Raw genomic sequence first — 24,361 nt, 5'->3', positions numbered from 1 at the left:
AAATCCAGTATCATATCTGTGTCGTGATTTGAATGGGTTTTTGTCTGGTCATTTGCCATCATCACAACTGAATGAATGGGATCCCTCCTCTGTTGCTCCTTCTGAGGTTTATTAAATCTTTTCCCTGTAAAAGGGACAGAGGGTGTTGTATGCAGGCGCCCCAAAAATTCTGTTTGACTAGCTATACTTTTCTCCTGACTGAATGACCTAAACAAAAGTCTTTGTCTTGCGGCTTCGCTGTTGCCGTCCATTCTCTAAAACCTCTTTTGAGCCGATAGGGTACCATTTAAGCGTGTGGCTTCTTTATCATGGTAATGTAACCTACATCTGTTGTGCAAACACACACATACACGCACATACACACACACACACACACACACACACACACACACACACACACTGCTGCAGAAGAAGAACCCAGTGCAAGGATTAGTTTATTCACAGTGGTAACCAAGGGTGATAACCTCGCTCCAAATCTGGCATTAATCCAGCGGTAGTCGAAGTAACTGGGCCAGCAGAACTATCGCTTAAACCAGAAATCATATCAACATCTGGGAAGACTTAAGGCTTTACTTGATCTCACTATGTGTCATTGGTCATGTTGGTCAGGTAGTCTCTAATCCTGGGTGGCTTAATCATATGCCACTCCGCCAGTTCGAGGTGCTTGAACTCTGCTGCCAGTACTGGTCATTTTCTTAGCTGTTGCTAACTGGTGTTTTTAATACCAGGGATTTAAAGGTGCAGTAGGTAAGACTTATAAAACTAACTTTCTGTCATATTTGCTGAAACTGACCCTATGTTCGAGTAGAACTACATGAAGCAGGTAATAAAAAACAATCTGGTTCCTCTGGCACCACCTACAGCCTGTAGTGTGATTTGCAAAAATCCACAGCTCCCTGTTCAGATGCACCAATCAGGGCCAGGGGGGTGTCTAACTGCGTGTCAATCACTGCTCATGCACACGCATTCATTCTCCCTTGTGTGGGGAGGGGCTTAGGAGACCGTTTTGGCCTTTAGCAGAAAGAGGGGAGGGACTGAGTTGTTGATGTTCACATTTTTTGGCTAATCCCTGGATCTTCACAATCCTATCTACGGCACCTTTAATGTGGAGGTTGAAGTTTTATACTTTAATTACACTTAAACAAGAGGCCAATAGTCATGAAGTAAATAAAAAAGTGCTGTTGTTAATATACCTTTGTTTCTCCAGATATCAGGAGAAAGTGCAAACAATCAATGAAGTAGAACATTTAGCTGTGTTTTAGTTTAAAAAGGCCAGATAGCTTGGCCCTCGTTACTCTCGCATTGCCAGCCCTATCTCCACAGCGCTGTGGAGTAAGGTCTGGCTACGCCACACATACATTCCAAGATGGGAGAAAAAAATGCTCTGGGTTTCTTTAAACCAATAACAATAACCTTGGTCGGTGCTAAGCTCCAGACGCAGAGACGGTGGCTCTGCAAAATTGTCTCGGGAAGGAACTTGTTTTGCACCCCGCAAAAAAAAACAAGCCACACACAATATTAACTGAAGTTAACTGTTCACACAATACAGTAACGTGAGCTCTTTAAATATCTGGATACATGGTAAATGTAATTTGCTCTTACTAGTGTATCGGCCTGTGTATTTTGTCCATAGCAAATCAACCTTGAGTAAAGGTAAAAACAGACCAAATGCCTCCACATGACCAATGTTTAGGTGAAAAGCATGCACACTGTAGGTGAATTTTGGCACCAAATGTTGCATTTTTTTGTTGATACTACAGTAGATTAATGCATGGACTAGGGCTGCAACTACTGATTAATATGGCGATTATACTCTTGATTAATCATTTAGTGTATGAAATGTAAAAAAAAACTTAAATTTGCTTGTTTTATCCAACCAACAGTCCAAAACCTAAAGATCTTAAATTAATGTCACATATGCAGCAAGTCATCCTATTAGAGAAGCTTAAACCAGAGAATATTTGTCATTTTTGCTTGAAAATGACTGAACAAATGAATCGTCAATGAGTTTTGGACTGTTGATTGGCCAAAAAAGCAATTTGAAGACATCATCTAGGCTTTAGTAAATTGTAATGGGTATTTTATAAAGCTTTCTAATGTAGACCAAATAATTAATTGAGAAAATGATAATGAAAATAATCGTTATTTGCAGCCCTAATCAAAATAACGGTTGATTAATTTTCTGTTGATTTACTTATGACACTGTTGGTACACAGTTTCCTCTACTTGTTTTCTATTCTGTGTTTTTCTTTCCTGCCGTAATTTCACCGCGCTTCATCACACATTTCTGGACAGTTTTATCTACTTTTAGGAGCATTTATGTCCTCTGTGTTCATTTCCTAACATGAAGTAGTTACAGAATCATACAGCTCCCCGCCAGTTGGACTCATTTGAGCGTGTTGCACTATTGCTGGATTACATTTGGCAAGTTGTCCCCCCGTCCTTGCTGTTGGCAAGGCCTAAATGCCCATCGGCACAGGGGCGAGCCAAAGCCCCAGAAGAGACCAGTCAGTAGAGGCCCTGTTTGATAAGGAGTTATACTCTCCGTAGACTTGGATGTGGCTTAGAAGTGCCATCCAAATGACACAAAAAGATGTCATACAGAATCAAAAGGGGCAGCAGGAGCCGTCAGAGTAGGAACAATTGTGGTTTAAGTATTGCTGAAGTGTCCTAAAGCAAAAGCGGTATAAATTTAGTATCATAGTTTTATGAAATCCTGTTGTTCACAAACTAAGTCTTACCCCACAAGGTGGCAAGATCACGCGTTACCCTGAATAATGGCTGATTTTGTGCAGCTCGCCTTGAGCTTTCTGTACTCCGCTCTTCAACCGAGCCTCTGAGCGAGCAGAACATCCCTGTAATTGCATTAGTGTTGTCCAACTGTGCCACGCCCGCTCTCTCCAGACTGGCTTTTTTAGCTTGATTATTGCCTTGACATGTTAGGATTTGTTTTTTTTCATCCAATCGCAGAATTTGCAGACATCAGATATCTTTGATGGACATCCTGGCTTTGATTCTCTTTCCTCTGTCTCTTTCTCTTTTATAGAAGTGTCAGTGTTGTGCTCAGTGAGAGCCACGTCTGGTCATAGAATAGGTTTCTTCCTGAAGGCTCTTGACCAAGCCAGCTAATAAAAGGCTTCAATGCCACTGTTATTATCCCCAGTGGAAACCCGACAGCGCTCTGGGCACCAGCATCGGGAGGCTGATTGCCTCCGTGAACTGAAGAGGTTGACAGACACTAATACAGCCTGGCGGTTAAGTGAGGGCATTAAATAAAGTGCAGTCAATTTTGTTAATGAAATATAATCCCCTGTCTGCTTTTATGCTCGTCTGTGCCCTGGAACTTTCTGCTGTCGTGGTTGTTAGGAGAAAAGGAAATGGGCAGCGGTTCAAAATGCCACAGTGTACTCTGGGTAATGTTGCATCTGCTCGCTGGGCTATTTTTTTGTGAGGAATCTGCACTGCTGTGTGTGTCGAGTCACATTGTTGTGTTTGAGGTTTCACGGCTGGTTTTGTGGTTGTTTTGTCTGACCAGATTTGATCTGACACTGCTACAGCCTCCCCATCCTTAACACACACACACACACACACACACACACACACACACACACACACACACACACACACACACACACACACACACACACACACACACACACACACACACACACACACACACACACACACACACACACACACACATTGAATGCCACTCTCTCCCACCCCTGGGTTTTGCCAACACAGTGCAACAGCACCACAAAGGCTTTGACAGAATAGACTATGCAAACTTTATTGTTGTTTTCCAGAATGAACACCTGCGTGTGCCACATAGCGGAGCTGTTTGGTGGCTGTCAATTCACCTGGTTGTTTTGTTTATTGTGCGCAACAGTTGCTTCACTTAAAATTCACAATGCTGTTGTCCGAGCTCTCAGAATAAATTGTTTGAATGCTTCCGTGGTTAGAAATCTGCTTTGAACAAAGAGGATTCAGTTGAGATTTTCTTTCTCTCAATAAAAACTCCATGAATTTTTAGAGTGAGACTTTAAAATAAATCTTAAATGCAACACATCCTTTATCCGATCCAACATATACTATTTGTTCAGCGGCTCAGGAAAATAAGAGCAAATTCCTCCATTTCTGTCTTATGCTTGGCACTGATCACCATGTAACCAAATCCTGAAAGACATTTAGAAAAGGCTGATGTACTGAGAATCATCATGAATCATTAGTCCAGGATAGGGTGTATCTAACAATTATTTTCCAATTGCAGTCTGCTGATTATTATTTTAAAGGGATACTTTGCCAATTTTAAACTAGCTCTGTGTCATGGCTGTGTGGACAGTGTGTGCAGATGAACGTTGTCTGGCTTGGAGCAGTGGAGGTCTGCCTGCGATCTGCTGCTATGCTTCACGGGGAGCTCCATGCATTGGCTCCACACATGGAAGCCAAACATCGTTCATCTGCACACACTGCCCACACTGCCATGACACAGAGGTGGATTAACTCTGCAAAATATCTCATTAAGTAGCCCATTTATATAGTTTATGAAACATACAAAAATGGTTAAAAAATACCTTAGTCTTAAACCCAAAGATATTAAATTTACTATCATATATGACACAAAAAGCAGAAAATTCTCTCATTTGAGAAGCTGGAACCAGAAAATGTTGATTAATTAAGGATCAAAATAGGTGCCTCAACATGAGGAGTATTACTGAAAACGATTAAATATCCGCTCTTTTGCTCTGGAATCTGGAGGGTGAAAAAAAGTCTTTGCCTGGAGACCGTGGACCATGGAGTTATGTATGCGGCTATGTCGACCGATACTTGCAGATAGTTGGTATTGGTGTATATATAAGCTAGTAAGTAATACAAGTAATAATTGCAGTAGAGAAATGGCATACTCGGGTTGCGGTAATTTACAATGTATCCATACATAGTTTTATCCACCAGAGATCATTGACAAGCTGGTTTTTACACTGTAAAACGTCCCTCTCAGCATCAGGGGACAAAAAAGGGACAGAAATTGAGGATATCACAGCCTTTGCTGCTTTGATTTGGACCTTTCTGGTTTTTAAATCTGTAAATCTGCAAATAATCTGTTAATTACCATTTCAATTGATCAATTAATTGCTTGGCCTATGAAATGTCAGAAAACACAGAAAAAATACCAATCACATTTTTTGAAAACCCAAAGTGATGTCTTCAAATGTTTTTTTTCTTCAACCAACCAACAGTCCAAAACCCCAAAATATTGAATTAGCTATCACATAAGAGAGAATTATTGATGACAGTTTGGAATGTTTATTTTTCTTCTTCTACTTCTTCTTCTTCCACTTCTTCCTCTTCTGCTGCATTAAAATTACTGAGAGGTGTTTTGTTGTAAAAAACATCTCTGAACTAACAAGTAGTTGAAGTAGTTGCAATTAACCTTCACCAGTTTACACAATGCATTTGTAATCTCAAGGTATCTCAGCCATCATCCCTCTGAGGGCTGAGCACCAAACAGGACAAATTCCTTTTTATTTCTGAGCCACTTGAAAATTCAGTGAGCATTGCTGCTCTCTGTCTCCGGCAGCCTTGAGGACAAGTTTCTTAGCCAGACACATTTCTTTAACAAATAACACCTTTAGGAAAGTCTCGAGAGGCCGGACGTCTGTTTAGTCAAGTGGAGAGAAAAAAATTGGTGACGCTGTTTGTTCCCCTTGTCCTGCAGAGGATGTACTGCATCTGTCTGTCTGTCTAATCCTTTCCGATTGTCAGATGTCTGTGTAGTTTTTGTTGGTGATATATAAATACATACTCAAATTTCTCTGTGTGAGCAGTCATGCTGTGTGTAATCACTACGAATGGGATGAGGCTTTATTATGGAATTATGGAGGGATACCATTGAGTTTCAGGGGAAATATCAGTTGCTAAATGTCAGTAATCCTGTGCTGGCATTTGGCAAATTGAAATGGATTTTCTCTGGTCGATTTTTTTCTCAACCGGCACATCCCCCCACCTCACCCTGCCTTTGCCCTTCAAACACAAAGAAACGGGGAATAATTGCTATTCTGCTGTAAAGTACTCAAATCAAAATTGTGAGTTCGGCATCTTCTCTCTATTGCATTTTATTTGTGCACAAAAGATTCTCTTGCCAATTGAGTGTCTGCAGTCAGGTTGTGGTAGATGGCAAGCAGCAGATTTATTACTATACGTTATCTTCGTCCTTGGCTGGCAGTGCGGTCTCCTCTGCCCGACGGCCATCTGTGACCAAAAGAGCCAGCTACTTAAAGAGAGAGAAACTCAGATATTACAGCAGGATCAAGCTAAATGGCTCTAGTCATAAATGAGTGGCAGAAGTCATTTTCTGTGATTGGCTGAATGCTGCAAGACATTCTGGCTCAATGTTCTCTCTAAATATAACCCTCGACAATAGAAGTAATAGATATTATAGAAGAGGGAACATGCTTTTTTTTTTTTAAACCACATTTTTTGCCCATAAAGCAGGTGGTCTGAGACATGCAGCTACTGTGTCTTTATAGCCAGGCTGTCCCTGTCTTCACGCGGTGTTTGTTTATTACCAGCCACGACGGTGTGTTTTCACCTTGTGAGTCTGTGTGTGTGTCATCATGGCAAAATGTGGTCCTGGCGACATACTGTAGCAGGAGCTACCACAGAGACGGATTTGAGTACTTTGCCAGGTGTTTATATTTTTGTCTATCTGCAGCCAGATTTTGAAACTAAACTGAACAGATATGTAGTTGAGTCAAAAATGAAGGCAGAGTTTGAAGATGGGTGTGCCGGAAGTAGGGGGGTAGAAAGTACCCCTGGCCCGATTGGCTCAAGATGGCGTCCAGTTTTTTTATCGTTTGATTTACAGTTTAATACTTTAACCAAGTTAACAACCATACATTAAGCAGCTCAACAACAATTAAAAAAAAAGAAAATTATTGGAAAAAAGTGACGTAAAAAATTTGAAAACAGTTAAAATCACACATTACAATAGTAATAAACAGTAAAAAGACCACAGGTTCGGTGCAAAGTCAAACTAAACAAAGACACTTATTTAAATGTAAATTAGCTTTTACATTGTTACAAACGCTTTGTTCAAAGTGTACAATCTCTTCTGCTCAGATGAAACCTGTTGACTTTCTACAGTCTAAAATATTGTCACCAATGCAGCAGCTGATATTGTGACATTTATAATTTGACCATTTCTAGTCGAGTCATATTGCCCCCAAATCAGAGGGCTATATACGATATACGGCACCGTCTATGCTCAGACTAGGAAAGTGTAATATTGCCTTAAAATAATATCACGATTAAGGTGACACCTTCAAATATTTTGTCCGACCAACAGTCCAAAACCCAGCAAATCCTCACATTTGAGAAATGAGCTGGAACCAACAAATGTTTGTTATTTGTGGTTAAAAAAATATTTGCACTGATGACTGCTGCTGTGTTTTGTGGATTACATGTACGTTATCAACCTGAGACTTATTACCAAATGAAATAAAGAACCCCATCCAGGGAGAAACAGTATGATGTAAATTTCTCCACACAGCAGAAAGTCTTTTTTTACAGCAGAATAAGTCTCAATATGCTTTGTTTCTGACAGGTAGACTCATTCTGCTCCCACAGATATTCAGCTTCTCGGCTTCTCAAAGAACAGATTTTTTTTCCTTCACTTTCACAAATTCTTCACTTTCTCAAGTGAGTGAGCAGCAGCCTACGCAGCAGAGCATAGAGCTTCTCCAAACTGTTTCTGTGAACATATGGTGGTGTTTTTCCCCCCCCTCATCCCAAAAGTTTTCTGGATCCAGAAGGGGAAGTGAATATTGTAGAGTGTTTAATCCTTTATACTTGTGGAGATTATGTTCCATTTGATATCAGATATGCATTAGTCAAATGGGATTTGACTGCTTTCCAGTCACGCATACGAGTACACGTGTGAAGATACGCACACACACACACACACACACACACACACACACACACACACACACACACACACACACACACACACACACACACACACACACATCTACTGATTAAGACAGGGATTTGCAGTATTGATGTTTGTAACTGTGAAAAAACAGTTTCCTCCTTATTGTTGCCCTCTGCAGAGTCTCATCAACATAAAAGCAAACAGGTTCTTTTTTGGGCCGGATTAAGATTCTCTATGATCCTCTGGACTATAATGATGCAGTATCATGCCAACAGAACAGATTAGTGTTAATTTGACCTGGATTGAAGGATTTTCTTTTCATATGTCACCGCTGATAAGGGTGATGCAACAGAAGTAGCATGCACCAAGGGCAGCAGGATGTTTTGTTATTGTACTGGAAGAACGAAACATCTGCACAGCACTAAGCAATGATTTAAATAAGGAACTGCAACAGAGAAGAATGTCCTACTCCCAGGGGTGGAGAGTTACAAAGTTACTTTTACATAGTACTCTACTAAAACTTACATTCTTGAAGGTCTCCGTTTCTTTTTTCTTTTTTGTTCGTCTTTGGCAATAAGTGGTAATTGCAGGTGTTTTTAGACCTCACTTCCCAGAGATCCGAACAGTATCGCCTGTGTGATGTCTGTCAGTCGGCAGTTAAAGAGCGAGTCTGTTGCGTTAGCTCCGCCTACCCTCTCTGGCGGACCAACCACTGCTGGGTGATGGAAAAAGCGTCACTAACTGTGCGCCACTAGTGATTTTTCCTGGGAATGTCACCACAGACACCTACACTGAGAAACATGTGGAGTGAAATTTACTTAGAAAAGGCTAGACAACAATTTCCACACAGAATTTCTTAGTAAATTTGACACAGTAAATTATCAAGTAAACATTACTTACAATTTAAGAACAGTTTCTATCAAAGGCACCCTAGTAAACTTAACTAGCAAGTAGTAACATGTACTAAGCAATCATGAATACAATTTAGTGAAAAACTATTAAAACTTACTAAGGAATAGTGTGTAAAATTTAGTAAAAAACTATTAAAACTTACTAAGGAATAGTGTGTAAAATTTAGTGAAAAACAAGTAGAATTTAGAAGAGTAATTAAATAGTAATTAAAATGTTGTCACATATACAGAAAATCTCAAGTAAATTTTGCTTAAATGCTTTTGATAGAAACTATTCTTAAATTGTAAATAAAATGTACTGACATTTTCTCTGTGGAAATTGTTGCCTAGGTTTTTCTAAGTAAATGTTACTCCACATTTGACCCCCTTTGCATCTAATAGCAAAACTAATGTAAAAATGATTAGCTTTTCAGTTTTTTATACTGCAAGGGCTTTTATCAGCGGGCAATCACCATTACCTCATTCAGCGATAGATAGTGACTTAACAGACATTTTATTTAAATGAAAATCTTTGAGATTATTACTTTATCTACTTATACTTTAGTTTTAAAGTACGTTACTTAAGTATTTCCATTTTCTGCTACTATACTTCTACTCCCAACCCAAAGATATTCAATTTGTAATGTTAGAAAATCAACAAATTCTCATACTTGAGAAGCTAAAACCATAGGATTGGAAATGTTCCTTCTGATTCAACCAATTGTTGATTAATTTTCTGCCAAGCGACCAACCAATCAATCAACTAATTTATCCCACAATATAAAACGTTACATCTTCTTGAGTGTTATGTGCAGTTCACTAACGACTGGTATTTAAGTTGAAGGAAACAGAAGTGTCACACATTGTCCACCACTTGTGGTCACCAAATATTTGTTACTAAATAGGCTACTAAATAAACTAGGGATGGGCATGATTACTCGACGATCGATAATTGATTATTAAGAATTTCGTCGGTCACGTTAATTTGTTATCGATTACACTAATGCTGGTTGCGTTGCGTAGTGTGAGTCTTGAAGCAATTAAATGCATTTCACAGTGTGGCAGCAATTAAACATTTTACCACCCGGGGGCAATATTTGACTCCATACTCAGTTACCTGGCTGCGAGTGTGGCGTGGGTCTCTGTTTAAGAACGCCGGCTCGCAGCTGCAGGTTCTGCTGCTTCAGAGCGCCGCACCGCAGCGCATATCTATAATCTATCTATAACCTCCAGTTTAACTGCCACAAGTTGTTCTTTACGGTAATTTTAAGTTTCTTGTAATTGACCTCATCGAGGAAAAACACGTTGTATTTTTGTATTTTCATTGCATTTTTAATTTATAAAAAGTTAAATAAATAATTAATTTTAATATAAAAATATTAATGAGTAATCGATAGTCGATCGTTAATTCTCCCGACGATCGATTGACTAAGAAAATTTAATGGAATGCCCATCCCTAAAATAAACATCAGTGTGCAGGAATTGTGGTTTGTTCTTATTTAACTTAAAGATTTTCTTCTGTCATCAAGAAATGATGATGTGCAACAATTGGATCTTCCAACATGCAAATTGAACAACGTACAACAAAAAGTGATTTTTGTTGATGGATTATGAGAAATATGTTGGCTAACCAGACTACTGACAAACACTCTGCTGGATTGTTTGTATTTGTAGAGTAAACTCATTTCAGTCTTTGCATGTGACTGCTCTGGTGTTGTTGGAAACACCTAATAAATAAACCTCCTGCTGCTGGTATCTTGCTGATTAATGCACTGTAGCAAAATAAAAGGAAGTGAATGTTTCTCCAGAGCAGAGCATTTGTTAGATGAGCTCCACGGATCCTTTTTTAAGATGTAGGGCTACAGCCGGAGCTCCTCGGATCCCATCTGGGAGCCACATGCCAGCTGTGTGAGGGGACTGCCCCCTCTGCTGGGCTCTGCAGGGACCGGCAGCAGGCTGCAAACCTCCCAGATGAGCAATGAACTTAGCTGCAGCTTGTTCATTTATGTTGAAAATTTCTTTATTAGGAGTAAACCCTTGAGATTCACCATCTCGTTTTTAGAGGGGGTCATTTATACGACTGTCCTTCTTTTCCTTTGCATTAGTTCAACTCTACTTCAGTTCAGTAATGCAGTGACATCATGAAAAAAGAAACTGAGAGTGGTGGAATTTAACATTTACTACCATTAAGTACCTTAAGGTTACAGTTTTGAATTTTAAGTATTTTCATTTAATGGCACTTTATACTTTTACTCCACTACATTTCAGAGGGAAATATTGTACTTTTTACTCCACTACATTTCTGCGCTGTGTTATTTTGCAATATGTAATAATGTTTCCAGATACATTTGAAACAAGTTGGTTTTAATTAAACACAGGTTGAAAAATAAGGTTTCTAGGACAATAATTGAGATAAATGCAGATTTAACAGCCCAACACAGTGGATAAAATCAGCTAAATCTCAACCAACCACATGATAATAATCCTACAATTTGCAGTATATAACTCTACTCTCTACTTGTAACTGAAATAAAAAAAAATGTGCCACTGTAATGAGTAAAAACCCCAAAGTCTTGTGTAAATAGCTCATGAATTAATTAATTCATATATCTGGGTATATAGCTCATGCATTAAATTAATAATATATAGTCATAAACTTAATATATATGCAATAACATCTACAAATTGTAGAGCTCCTGTGGGTGAAATTTAGAGGGAAACTTGTGCATGACCGTGTTACCAGCAGCAAAGAGTCAACCTTCTCCTACGGGAAAATAATAATTTGTTATCTCCTACTTGGATGACTTTTGAAGCGAGACCTTTGCTGGGAATATGACAAGAATTAAATAATGTGTCTGGACCTCCAACTCTCAATCTCAAAGAGTGGCTCTTTATTTACACTCCTGTCTTATTCCCCGGAACAGCACTAAGGCTTTAAAAAGAGGGGAGGAGGAAGAGTGAGAGAAAGACTCCGTAAATATTTTCTCAAACGCCTTAATTGAAATTGGATTTTAACTGCTCGCTGGACCGTGGTGGCAAGAATCAGGTGCCAGTGAGCTAGCGTTTTTGCATTGCAAATGTAATTTTCTGTTTTTTTCCCATTGCCCAGGAGGCACTTGAAAATAGCTTCCAGATATGTTTTTTTATGAGCCATTTTATTCAGGTTGAGCCTCTCATTATTCCAATACCCATCGCGATTAGCTTTTTGGATTGAACTACAGTGTGCTCCTGTTGTTTACTGAGCAGGACGTTAGTCTTTGTGGGAAATTGTATTCTCTTCATGCCCAGATAGAGCCTGATGAGGTGAAATTTGGATTGCACAATATGCATAGGGAAATAAACAGCTAATGTGCTTCGAGTTTTCATTCATCACACAAGTGGATGGGGCACTCGTTGTTTATTATTCTGTAATTTTCAAATGTATTGCCTATTCGGTTTACATAGGGGAATGCTGCAGTGATTGATACAGAAAGTAATGTTTAGATATTTATTTTTGCCTGTAGATACCAAACACTGAGCAGTCACATCCTCATACTAAACATGGTCTTTACACCACAGAGACGCTACATGCAGACTTTAAATACATTTTCGGGTGCACCGCTCAAGTTTGCAGGGGTGCAGCAGAGGCCGCCCCGATACACACAACCAGGTCTCCATGGCAACCATTTTTACTTCTACAATAAATCTCCGGAAAATAAACTAATTTAAAACAAGATAAAAAGCAGCATAAAACGAGATAACAGTATAAAAATAAACTAATTGATAATAAATCATAAATATATATTGAAATGAATACAGAGTGACAGTGATGGCAAGTGAAATCATTTACTCCGCTACATAAGCTCATGTTTTATTTGCTCTGGCCGCTGTGTCTGTTCCCCTTCCATTCAGACAGATTCCCAGCCAGCCTGGCACTGGTCGGGCTATTCACAACCGTTTATCTCATATCGGACGGGTTTCAGACAATGACAACTTGTGGAGCCTTCACGCTTTACACAAACTACTGGATGATGTAATTTTTTGTTCGTGCACCCTCGCGCCAAAGATTCTGCGGCAGGCTTAAACCTAGCTTAGTAAAGAGGAGCGCTGTTGAGGCATTTTCAAAAACAACCAAGATGGCTGCAGCTGATGTAGAACTTCTATTGAAGTACTATTTTCAAATTCTGATGGAAAAAGGGCAACACTCGTTCACAGACACATTGATGCTAAACCGTCCCAGCTCATCACTGTAGACTGTGATCAGTTGTCTATCCAATCGTGTCCAAAGGCATTTTGGTCTGTGGCCAATGAAAACAATGTGAAAGGGGTCGCTCATAGTAATAAACTTACAGAGAATTATCACATGAATCTGCAGCTCCCCTCGGCTTTACAGAGCTTTATAGTTAGTTTCAGCTCATTGGTTAGCTATTCCGGTCCACAACTTTACTGTTTTAGTGTCGTTTCCAGCCGCTGTTTTCAGAAAAAAAGCTCTGTTAAACCCACAGTACACTAAATGCTAAGCACCAAACAGCAGACGGACAAAGTTATCAACAGGTGAACATAGTGCAGCATTTAGCAGCTAAAAGAAAAATATATATATATATATATATATATATATATATATATATATATATATATATAGCATTTAGCAGCTAAAAAGAAATATATATATATATATATATATATATATATATATATATATATATATATATGAATTTTAGGAGTTGGTAGAGACCAAAAAGTAGAGCTAAAAAAAGAGTGAATATCGAACTTACATTCATCAGGTGGTCACAAATACGACCCCAAATGAATGTTGCTCCATAACTGCTGGATGTGTAAATAAGCAACTGTTTGCTAATAGGTTCACCACATCAACTTAAAAGGTGATATGTCAATATTGAAATTTGTTTCCGCTGCCTTTGTGGCCAAAAACAAATCTGTTCTTTAAGGTTTAAATGCAGTACATAAGTAAATGTATTAAGTTACATTCCACCGCTTGCTATTTCTCAATTTCTGCACAACTGATGCATCAATTACAAGGTGGCCATCAATACCTTCATGCCAGTTTTTCCTCCTATATGTAATCTGGTCACACAGGCTCACTGCAGGAGAGACTGGTGAAAGATTATGGCTCTCTCGTGTCCCGGGTCCCAATGATCCCACGCAGTCTGTCTGTGAACTGAGATCAATACCACCTAGGATAGGTTTTAGCACTTTTAAAAATAGCCCCCTCAAAGCTTTCAGTGGGGGTGTGTTGAATGAAACATCAGCGTGCTACAAGAATAAGTGGCACTGCAGTTAATGGCTATCATTGCCTGATTTGATGGTTGCAAACAAGGTTGTTGCAGCCACATATGGAGTCATATTCCTCAAGCAAAATGTTTTAATATTAGTCTATATCCTTCGCATTCCACTTCTGGGATTGCTCCAGTGTTGCAGGAAATTCCACCAGATGTCTGTCTTTTCCATTTCCTTCCGCTTTCTTTGTGTTGGAATTTTAAATTTGGTGGATTTATGGGCACTATTGTTGACTGCTCCTCAGATCTCTGTATGGTAAATTGAGACAGCTAGCTAGACTATCTGTCCAATCTGAGTTTTCTCTCTGCGGCTCTGTGCGGAGTTTAGCACCGCCCATGACGATTCTGATTGGTTTAAAGAAATGCCATTAAATCAGAGCACGTTTTCTTCCCATCCCCGAATGCTATGTGGAGTAGCCAGACTCTCCTTCAGTGCGCTTTGGAGGAGGGTCTGGTAAGGCGAGACTATTTTAACATTGACCGAAAGCTCAAAGGTTGAAACTTTATAGCCACTCTGCTGCCTCACTCCACGTATTAATGGTCCCCATTTCGGCCTGTGCTCCCCAACTCCCTTACTGTACTCCTTCCTCAACGTCAAGCCTTTCAACTTCTCTGTCAAACGGCTCAACAGGCCCACTCGTGATCGCCCTGATGAATAAGCAAACGAGGAAAGGAGTCGTGAGTCGTGCACTCAAGCTAGTAAAGGTTCATCGCCCCGCTACGCCCCCGCCGAGTCGTCCAATCGCCTCCAGAGTTTGACACATCATTTCCTCTGTGATTTGTGGTCAGATTGAGGTTGAAGGCGACAAAGGAAATTTTCTGCCCTCTTGAAAACAGATGGATGTTGCAGCGCTGCAGACTGAGCTGAGAGTTTTTTTCTTTTTTTTTCCCTCCCTTGCTTAATAAGGGATTGGTTTCATGCTCCATAATGGACTCCTGATGACTAGCTATTACAGCACATTTTCAGAAAATGGGATGACAGGGAACAGACTGACTGTCCTTTTAGGAAAGTGATGTCAAATATTTTGTAAAATACTTGAGCATTTCATATTTGTCCTCCTGCGCTGTGTTATTCAAGATCAAAGGTGAAACTCCTCTGTTTTTGATCAAAGATGGGCGGTAATGCCATGGAATGATAGCGTGATGTAACATACATGCAATCGATAAAATGGGATAGTCCTTGATTGTCAGGGCTGCAAATGGTCCCCCCAACCCCACCCCACATGTTTGATCTCGTTTCTGAGAAACGAAGCCTCCTGCGCCTCCCATGGGATGTTTGATGTTGCAGATCAGAGCGTGTGGTGGTGCAGGCGCTTTGGCTGTGGGGGCTTCACCATTACAGCGTGCCATATCCAATCTTCTCACTATCAGATAACTTCAAAGAATCTGCGAAACACCACCTTCCTAAAAATCTGGAGTTTCCCACCGGTGTTGTCTGTTAGATTAGCAGCACGTTATTGAAGTTTCCTGGGGGGGAAAATAAATAAAAAACGTCTCAGATTGTGCCGAAATCTATCATCACCTCAGGCTGCGAGATGTCGTAGCACACCACAGATTTTTTTCATCTCTGTTGGATTCTTTCTCTCTTCTGTGCATTTGCCAATAGCTTTTCCTCTGTGAGACCTTTCCTCGTCCTCCATCTCTTATACATTATTCATCACTCTCAGCTCTTTCTGCCAAGCCATAATACCTCTTACTACCAGACCATCCTGTTGCTGTTTTGCCATGTATGAAAAAGGACGCCTCACCTGTTACTTTCTTGTTAGAGATGCTAAAGTAGAGTACAATATTTGTGCGCAGTGGACGAGGTCCCTAATTTTCTTACTTTGATCAACTTTCAAAATCTTGCTAGCTAGGATATTTTTGGTTAGCCTGGGAACCAGACAAATCTGCAAGTGTAGCGGTTGTGTACTCTCGTGTGTTGTGTATATCGATGAAACATGTACTCTTTTTCTCTTTGGCTCCAACCAGCCGTTTATTACCTGATGAGTAACACAGAATAACAGTTAGAGTAGTTCTCCACAGTTCCAGACTAACGTGCATTTGCAATTTGGTCTGTTGATGTCAGGCTATATTTTTACATTAACAATGTGAATGCCGTGGATGACTTCCTATGGAAGTCACTTTGGTCTTGTTAGAGTTGCTGACGTAGAGTACAATATTTGTGCACAGTGGACGATGTCCCTAATTTTCCGACTTTGCTCAAACATATTTCTCATAATCCATCAACAAAAATCACTTTTTGTTGTACGTTGTTCAATTTGCATGTTGGAAGATCCAATTGTTGCACATCATCATTTCTTGATGACAGAAGAAAATCTTTAAGTTAAATAAGAACAAACCACAATTCCTGCACACTGATGTTTATTTTAGGGATGGGCATTCCATTAAATTTTCTTAGTTGAGATGTCGGGAGAATTAACGATCGACTATCGATTACTCATTAATATTTTTATATTAAAATTAATTATTTATTTAACTTTTTATAAATTAAAAATGCAATGAAAATACAAAAATACGTGTTTTTCCTCGATGAGATCAATTACAAGAAGAACAAGGGCCCTATTTTAACGATCAGAAATGCAGGTATTAAACGCAAAACGCAAGTAGCTTTGTGGGCGGATCTCTGGCGCTGTTGCTATTTTACCAGCGGCATAAATTACTCTTGCACCCGACGCAAATCTTAAATGGGTTGGTCTGAAGTAGCTAGGTGGGGTTTGGGCGTAACGTGAAAATAACCAATCAGAGCGTCATCTCACATTCCCTTTAAGAGCAGGCGCGCTTGTTCCATGGCGGATTGCTATTATGATGGCGGATTTGCCTGGCGCACGCCAGCGGGAGCTATCTGAGATGCGGCAAAGTAATAAATGCCCGTCTTGACCGGGTGGCGATGTTGCTGCGGCCTCTCGGGTGCATCTCCTCAAGTCTGGAGAGGATTGCTGCAGCCATGGAGCGTGGGCCTCCAAACGCACCACCTGCTCCTGTTGTGCCCCTTCCTCCTCCCCCCACTCCATCTCCGTCCACCCACTCCACCTGGAGCGCATCGCACATTACTCCCGGACCAGATTCCACCGGAGTGTCCAATCCCGCCGTAGTTCAACATCACGTCTCCTTAAGTCCTCTATTATTTCTTCATTTATGTCATCAACACATCCATGATTCATGGAAATGTTGTGTAAAACACAACAAGCCACAAAGAATGCTGCGACTTCTTGAGGACTGTACTGTAAAGTTCCTCCTGATCTATCCAAACACCTGAAGCGCATTTTCAGTAATATTTTTCTTTGTAATTATGTATGGTTTGCAAAAATGGAAACCTCTGCGTCCATTTAGATGAGAGAAGTGTATGCACGTTGTGCACCCGCTACATTATGGCCAAGCATGCGCCCCTAAAATAGCATCTGAATAACGTGCTACTGACTTTAGACTAGGTTTTTCCTGGTCAGTGGCGGAATTGTTTTCTGAAACTGCAAAATAGCACCAGGTAACGTTTGCGCCGGAAAACACCTCCTCTTTTCGCTGAACCGCCCCCAGGAGCGCATAATACAATTCCCTAATTTACCGACGTGCGTCTGTGGAGGGAAAAGTCCGCTGTGCGTCGGGTGCAAAATAGGAATGATACATGCGTCGGTGTACAAAGGCAATTGCGCTGAGTGCAAGATAGGGCCCTAAGAGTCTATTGCCATGCTAGTTGCTCTGTGAGGCTGTACTTTGAGCTAAATACTCAGCATGGTAACAAGCTCACAGTGTCAATGCTAACATGCCGATGTTCAGCAGATATAATCTAACCATGTTCACCATCTGTTAGCATGCTAACAATTAAGTACAGCTGAGGCTGATGGGAATGTCATTAGCTTTGCAGGTATTTGGTCATAAACCAAATCTTTGAATCAATTAAAAAGTTTGATCTAATAATGCCGCTAAATTAAGAAAAATGGTCAAAGACATAAGAATACATCAGCTGGGAACCATGCATTTCTGTATCATTTGAGCCAATCTATCAAGTACTTGTTGCGCTATTTCACTGAATAAGTAAAAATCTTGACAGGTCAGAAGATCCCCAAAGTCAGTTGAATTTATCTTCTTGGGACCTTGAATATTTGTGACGAACTTCATTCTAATCAATCCTTTAGTTGTCAATATGTTTCACTCTGAATCACAAACGTCAACCTGCTTGTGGCAGTAGGAACACCAAAGTCACTGGGATTTATCCTCTGGGGAACATTAATGTCAAAATTTCAGGGCAATCCATCCGATAGTTGCTGAGATATTTCAGTTTGGACTAAAGATCACAAAAAGTAACGACAACTTTGCAACCGTGTACAAGCTCGGCTTTTGATGGGTCAATCTTATAAGAGTGAAAAGTGGGAATTACGTGTGTTAATGAGTAAATATTAAGTCTTAATCTCTGCAAATTGACTATGTAAGAAGATTAATTAGTACTTTAGAGAGACATTTGAATACTCAATCCATCTGAAGTAAGGGGAAAAGGTTACTGTGAGTCATCTATGTTGAATCGAAAACATAATGATTGAATGTAATTCTTTCTTCCTTTTTACTGTATATTTTTTCTGGTCAGACAACGTCAAAGTGATTCCAGTATGATGCACTTTTTCGCAACTTAATTTTGTAGCACATGTTAGTCAAAGTGCTTTTGTTGCCATGGTGAGACATTTGGCCACTTTATGTGCATTTGCACGGCTAAAACTAAACAATTAAATGTTGCTATTTGGCTGCTGGTTTGCTGTGTTTTGGAATGATAAACACCTTAGCCAAACAGAGAACTGAAATAGTTCAGGCAAACAAATAGAAATAACTAATTTCACGCAATTCACTGTAGGTTACCGATGTGACATTTGGGCTGAATCACCTAAATATAAAAAAAAAAATAAAGCTTACTCTCTACCGTGAATATTCTTTAGCTTTAAGGTTCTCATAATGCAGCATTACGTGTAAGGGATCTGCACCAGCAATCATACAGTAAATGATCTTGAAACATTAAATTGCTGCATTTTTCCGACTTGTTATAAGTGCTCTCTCTCTCTCTCTCCACAGAGGAAGTCGTTGATCGCCACCAGTCTGATCGTGGCAGTGTCGCTCTTTGTGGTCGTGGTATACTACGCGGAGAAGCCCTACTTCCTCCTGCAGCCAGTGTTCGGTCAGACGATCAGTAGTCACCAGATGTTCTCCAAGCAGCCCTATAAGGCCTTCAAGCCTCACCCAGGCTATGTTAGCATTTCCAAACAGGAGGTGAGGGACACAAATAGATAAAGAACATAACACTGACCATTAGGCACAATGAGAAACAGCTAGGCCTACTTCATTTATTAAAACTTCTCCTCTTTTTAAAAATCTGTACAGAGATGTTCTACTAGACTTGATATGAGCTGCTATTCAGTCTCACCACTCTAACCACTGGTTAGCATTTTGGTACCTTTCTTGCTGCTTATGCTAATAGTGTCGGTTACAGCACTTAAAGGTCTAATATGTAGGAATTTCTCCCATCTAGCGTTGAGATCATATATCGCGATCAACTCTCTCGCGCCACGCAGTTCAAAGTACGTATTACAACTACGGTAGCCTTCACTCTTTTTTTTCTGATGACGCCGGTCTCTTGCTCTTTTCAAAATCCTTTTTCTTTTTTTGGGCAAAGAAAATTTTTGATTTTGAATACGTGTGGACCTCCATGTCTCCTTCTTCAAACTTGTTGGAGGCTGGGAAGCTACGATACCCATTAGCAGCATTAGCAGCACCTGTAAGTTTATCATGTGACAGCGAAAACGCAAAAGGCGGAGCAGTATGTCCTGTATGTCCCTTACCGGCTAACGTATTTCAAGATGGTGCATGAATATGGAGCGTCTACCACAGTTCATGCGAATGCAAATGTAAAATTTCAAGCCAAAAGGAATACTTGGAATTGATGGTGGTGGTAAAAATTCATAAAAAAGGACAAGTTTGTGAACGGGCAACACAGATTTTGAGGATGAACAACTAAACACGTTGCTCACTGGACCTTTAACAGCAGAACATAGTGAAACATTTAGCATGAATGAATGCACGTTTAAGTTATTTAAGTGAATTCATATTGCAAAATATACATCGACCCAGGTTACTTCAGATTGTAGTTTATGGCAAATTATGGATGTTATATTTTCATTTAGCTACACTAATTGATTGATTGATTGATTGATTGGTTGTCGTCAAATGATAAAAACACAATACACACAGCTAAAAGCTTTAGAGTACATACATTAGAGAAGCCAATTAAAGATGACAAATAAGTTATGAAAAAGGACAAAGTGGTAATATATCAGTAATCAAGGCAAACAATGAGAAACTTCCATTTGTAAGATATAATGTGACTAAAAGCTGACTGAAAGACGTTTACTTACATCACAAGTTGGATTCTTAAGTTTTCAGCTTTAATATAGTTTGAAAATTATTTAATTTACCAGTCAGCAAAACATGATAACAAAACATATTTTATGATGCATTCATATTCTAAAACCCTCAGTTAACATTAACCTGCCATCACACAGCTTCACCTCCATAATGAAGGTGTTTTCAAATGCACTCATGCAGACAGCGCAGCACTTTCTTGAGGATTTTCTTAATTCATTATATCAGATTCTCTGTGATGGATCTGAAAATGCCTGTTTGATGTCTCTTGTGTGCATTATTTCTTTGTAATTCCAAACACTCTTGTCCGTGATTCTATTCTTCTGCCTTCAAACAGCTCTGTGTTGTATATTCCCCGCACCATTTATGGAAATTGAAATATCAAAGCCTTTTAATTCCCACCACATCAAAATGTAAAAACCAAGCTGTGTGTTTGTTGTTTGGTGAGGCAGCCGGCGAAAAACGGAAATTGTGCTAATACGCTGGATATCGGGTAGTCATGCAGGAAAATCGTATATTTTTCCTTGCAGAGATGCATGCAGTGTTTGCTTCTGACAGGGAATGAGGTTTGTGCTTTCCATTTGGGTTGCAATACATCACGATTGGGAGTTGCAATGGATGCGTTGGTCCTTAATGAGTAGTGGATGCCTTACATTCAGCAGGCTGATATTGGTACTGTAGATTAATTCAGAGCGTCACCCTCTGCCTCCGGAGAGCTTCATCCACACAACATTGGCCCAGAGGCAATCACATCTTACACCAATCACTACATCTGCACCTCCTTCTGCCTCCAGACAACCCTTCTTAAATCACTGCCCTCTCCCCATGGAGATTTATGCAAATCATAGGCAAGACTGGCAGCTTCTGCAGAATTAGGCCTCTATTCGGCTCAAAATCCCTCACCAGGGAGTTCTTTATAGCGTATCAGAAGGGGCAGTGATTGGCCTGAACATGAGTGTCAAGTGTTCTGCACTCTCCGACATTTCTGACAAAGAAGGGACAGAATAGTGGAGGTCTGGTCAAGGTGATAGTCTTGTGCCGGGTGTCGTGAGCGATTACGTCCGGAGTGAAATCCTGCTGTGTAAGCTGTCAGCCTCTGTTAAGCACACAGCAACACCTTAAGAAGCAGTAATATTTCTCCCGGACACTAAGGCAGTCTTACATGATCCACAGTGAGGTGTCATTTGAGGTGTTATAAACCTCTTGCAAGCATGTATAATGCATAACCTGGTAGCATGGGAATGGTCTGGCTTATTTTCCTCATTTGATTGAGTCTGCCTCCATGTGTGATAAATTGTTCCCGCTCTGCTTTTCAGGAGAAATAGAAAACATTTGTCTTGTGGCACTTTACATGCATGCCCCTGAGTTTATCACAGATGGAGACAGAAACTCAATAGTTTCATTTAGACCTGAATTTTTTAAATTCAGACCCCTTTAAATGTACACAACGGGCACTGTGGAAGGAAAGTGCTTCTAATTTTGGATTTCTTTGTGGATCGTTTTAATGAAAATTCTTCTGGTTCTGGACCAGCTGAGGCTGAGCTAAATGCTAACGTCAGTATGCGAACATTCTCACAATGACAATACTAACATGCTGATGTTTAGCAGGTAATGTTTAACCATGTTCACCATCTTAGTGTAGCATGTTATCATCTTATCATATTATCATAATTTGCTAATTAGCACTAAACACAAAGTACAGCTGAGGTTGATGGAAATGTCAAAAGTTTTCCAGATATTTGGTCATAAACCAAAGTGTTGAACAAATTAGAATGTTGAACTGAGGACATAGCTAGATGATACAGTATTGGTGGACAGGCCGACCTAAAAACTAAGCAGAATCAGCAGCTTTTTTAGTTAAAGAAATTCTTTACTTTTTCTTTCATTTGTTTTCTGAGATGGTGTTTCAGACATAAACTGGATTTTACCTTATTAGCAGTAGTGGAAGAAGTGCTTGGATCTTTTACTTAAAGCTACATTGTGTACAAATTTCTCCCATCTAGCGGTGAAATTGTATTGTAATGACAACCAACTGAATATTACTTTCTAGCCCTTCCCATTCCGAGCGCGTTTTAACTGCTACTGTGGCCGAACCCGAAATGAGCTCTTAGTATCTCCATCGTTTACACGCAGCTGTTCTAGCCACTCCAATATTAACTTTGGTCTTAATGCTTTGCCTGTCGCGTTTAATTCTCTTTTTCCCTCCCGGCTGGCATTTGTCATGGTGCCACTGAGTCTAAAAGCACGAAAGACGGAGGTATGTCCCTCTCTGGCTAAGGTATTTTAAAGATGGAGGCGCTACATGGCCGCCGTCATTCGACATACTCATATGTATTCTGAATGATTCTGAATGGCAGATTCTACGCTTACAATAATACTTTGATTAGTTGGTGGAAGTAATTACACATGAATGAGCACATATTTGTGAAAGATCAAAGTTTTTTTTTGCTAAGAATCATCTCAAAAAATTACACAATGTAGGTTTAACGAAAGTTGCAATACTTTTTACTTTTTACGGTTAACGTGAAATGGTTGCAGTTTGGTTAGGTTTAGGCACAAAACCCACACGCCGACCTGTCAATTTAGGACAGAGGCTTAGTAATGTGTATCCATAGAACTGTCTACATTAAAATAGCTGTGTAACTTGTTTTGGTACTGCTGTTGGGGGTCCATGTTTTCATCTCAAACTTTGACCCTCTCACTGTGTGTTTTCACTTTATCAAAGTTAATTGGAACATTTGGGCAGCTAAAAATGTCTTGTTCAGTGTTATGCCAACCAGATGAATGGCGGCAGTACCCGGAGGGCTGCGTTTACCTGCCGGTAAATCTCCACTGGATGACTCGCTTCAGTTAAAAAACTGCAACTTTCCCCATTTTAGCGCCATTGTAACCATAAACAACACTGGTTTGACCGCATCATCCCATCTTCAGTTAAAAAATCGCACATCTGGTTCCCCATTTTGCCAAGCGAGGCTTCAAAACGCGTCATTCTGCAAAACAAACCATTAGATGGTTCGTCCACTATTTTTATAGTCTATGTGATTGTATAAATGACAAATAATATATATATGTATGTATGTATGTACTGTATGTATGTATGTACCCCGAGAGGATCATTTGGCAGACAGCTTTAGCCAGTCAATGAATTTTTAAGTGCCATGGAGGCATCTTACACTGGGGCTTGACACATTAATGTAATAATGTTTGCATATTAATTAATCATGTTTAGAGCAATTTAATGAACGTCAAGGGTAAGTTCACACCCCAGTGCTATAATTTAATGATGACCAAGTTCCCAGCATTAAGCCTGCTTTTTTTCTTTAAATAACCCACTTTATTTTTGACACACTCATGCCTTAAAATCTGAGGCTTTCAGTAGATTTTGTACTTATAAGAGCGTGCCAAAATTATTGGGATTATAAAAGCGCACTCCATTTGTGGTTCCTGCATGGCACATGAAACGGTATCGTCATGAACTAGAAACTGAAAATGACACAGCTAAGAGGATGACAAGGCCATAACATTTTATTGAGTTACAGGACGTAATGTTCAGAGATTTGTTGGGAGCTATATTTCAGTTCTATATACTAAATAAAAATGTTCTAATAGGGTTTTAGTCATTAGATGATCTTTTTATGTTGTTATGATGTTAATGCATGTAAATGTGATTAATGTTGTTTCTCTTGATAAATTATCTGCATCAAGTACAACCTGAGCCTTCACTGGGCAGCTCTACCGCAGCAGTTGTATGTTAAATGCCTTGCTCAGAGACTCCTCAGCGGTAGGTTTCCAGTTGTAAACCCATGTGTCTCGCATGCAGTTAGCCAGCCACTGTTCCCCACAGAGTTCATCCAATCTGTGTG

The 24,361-nt window shown here is 39.8% G+C and overlaps 1 protein-coding gene across 1 annotated transcript in view; it reads left to right on the top strand.

Annotated features, from left to right (window-relative positions):
• st6galnac3 (ST6 (alpha-N-acetyl-neuraminyl-2,3-beta-galactosyl-1,3)-N-acetylgalactosaminide alpha-2,6-sialyltransferase 3) overlaps positions 1 to 24,361 on the top strand; it is a 75,139-nt gene that overhangs the window by 5,449 nt on the left and 45,329 nt on the right. Inside the window, exon 2 of the mRNA XM_028594262.1 lies at positions 19,155 to 19,349. Within this exon, the coding sequence (XP_028450063.1) occupies positions 19,155 to 19,349 (195 nt within the window). The remainder of the gene's footprint in view (positions 1 to 19,154; positions 19,350 to 24,361) is intronic.

The sequence above is a fragment of the Perca flavescens genome, chromosome 12 (genome assembly GCF_004354835.1).
Source record: "Perca flavescens isolate YP-PL-M2 chromosome 12, PFLA_1.0, whole genome shotgun sequence".
Classification (NCBI taxonomy): domain Eukaryota; kingdom Metazoa; phylum Chordata; class Actinopteri; order Perciformes; family Percidae; genus Perca; species Perca flavescens.
The sequence above is the reverse complement of the archived record's forward strand: the minus strand, read 5'-3'. Positions and strand labels throughout refer to the sequence as shown.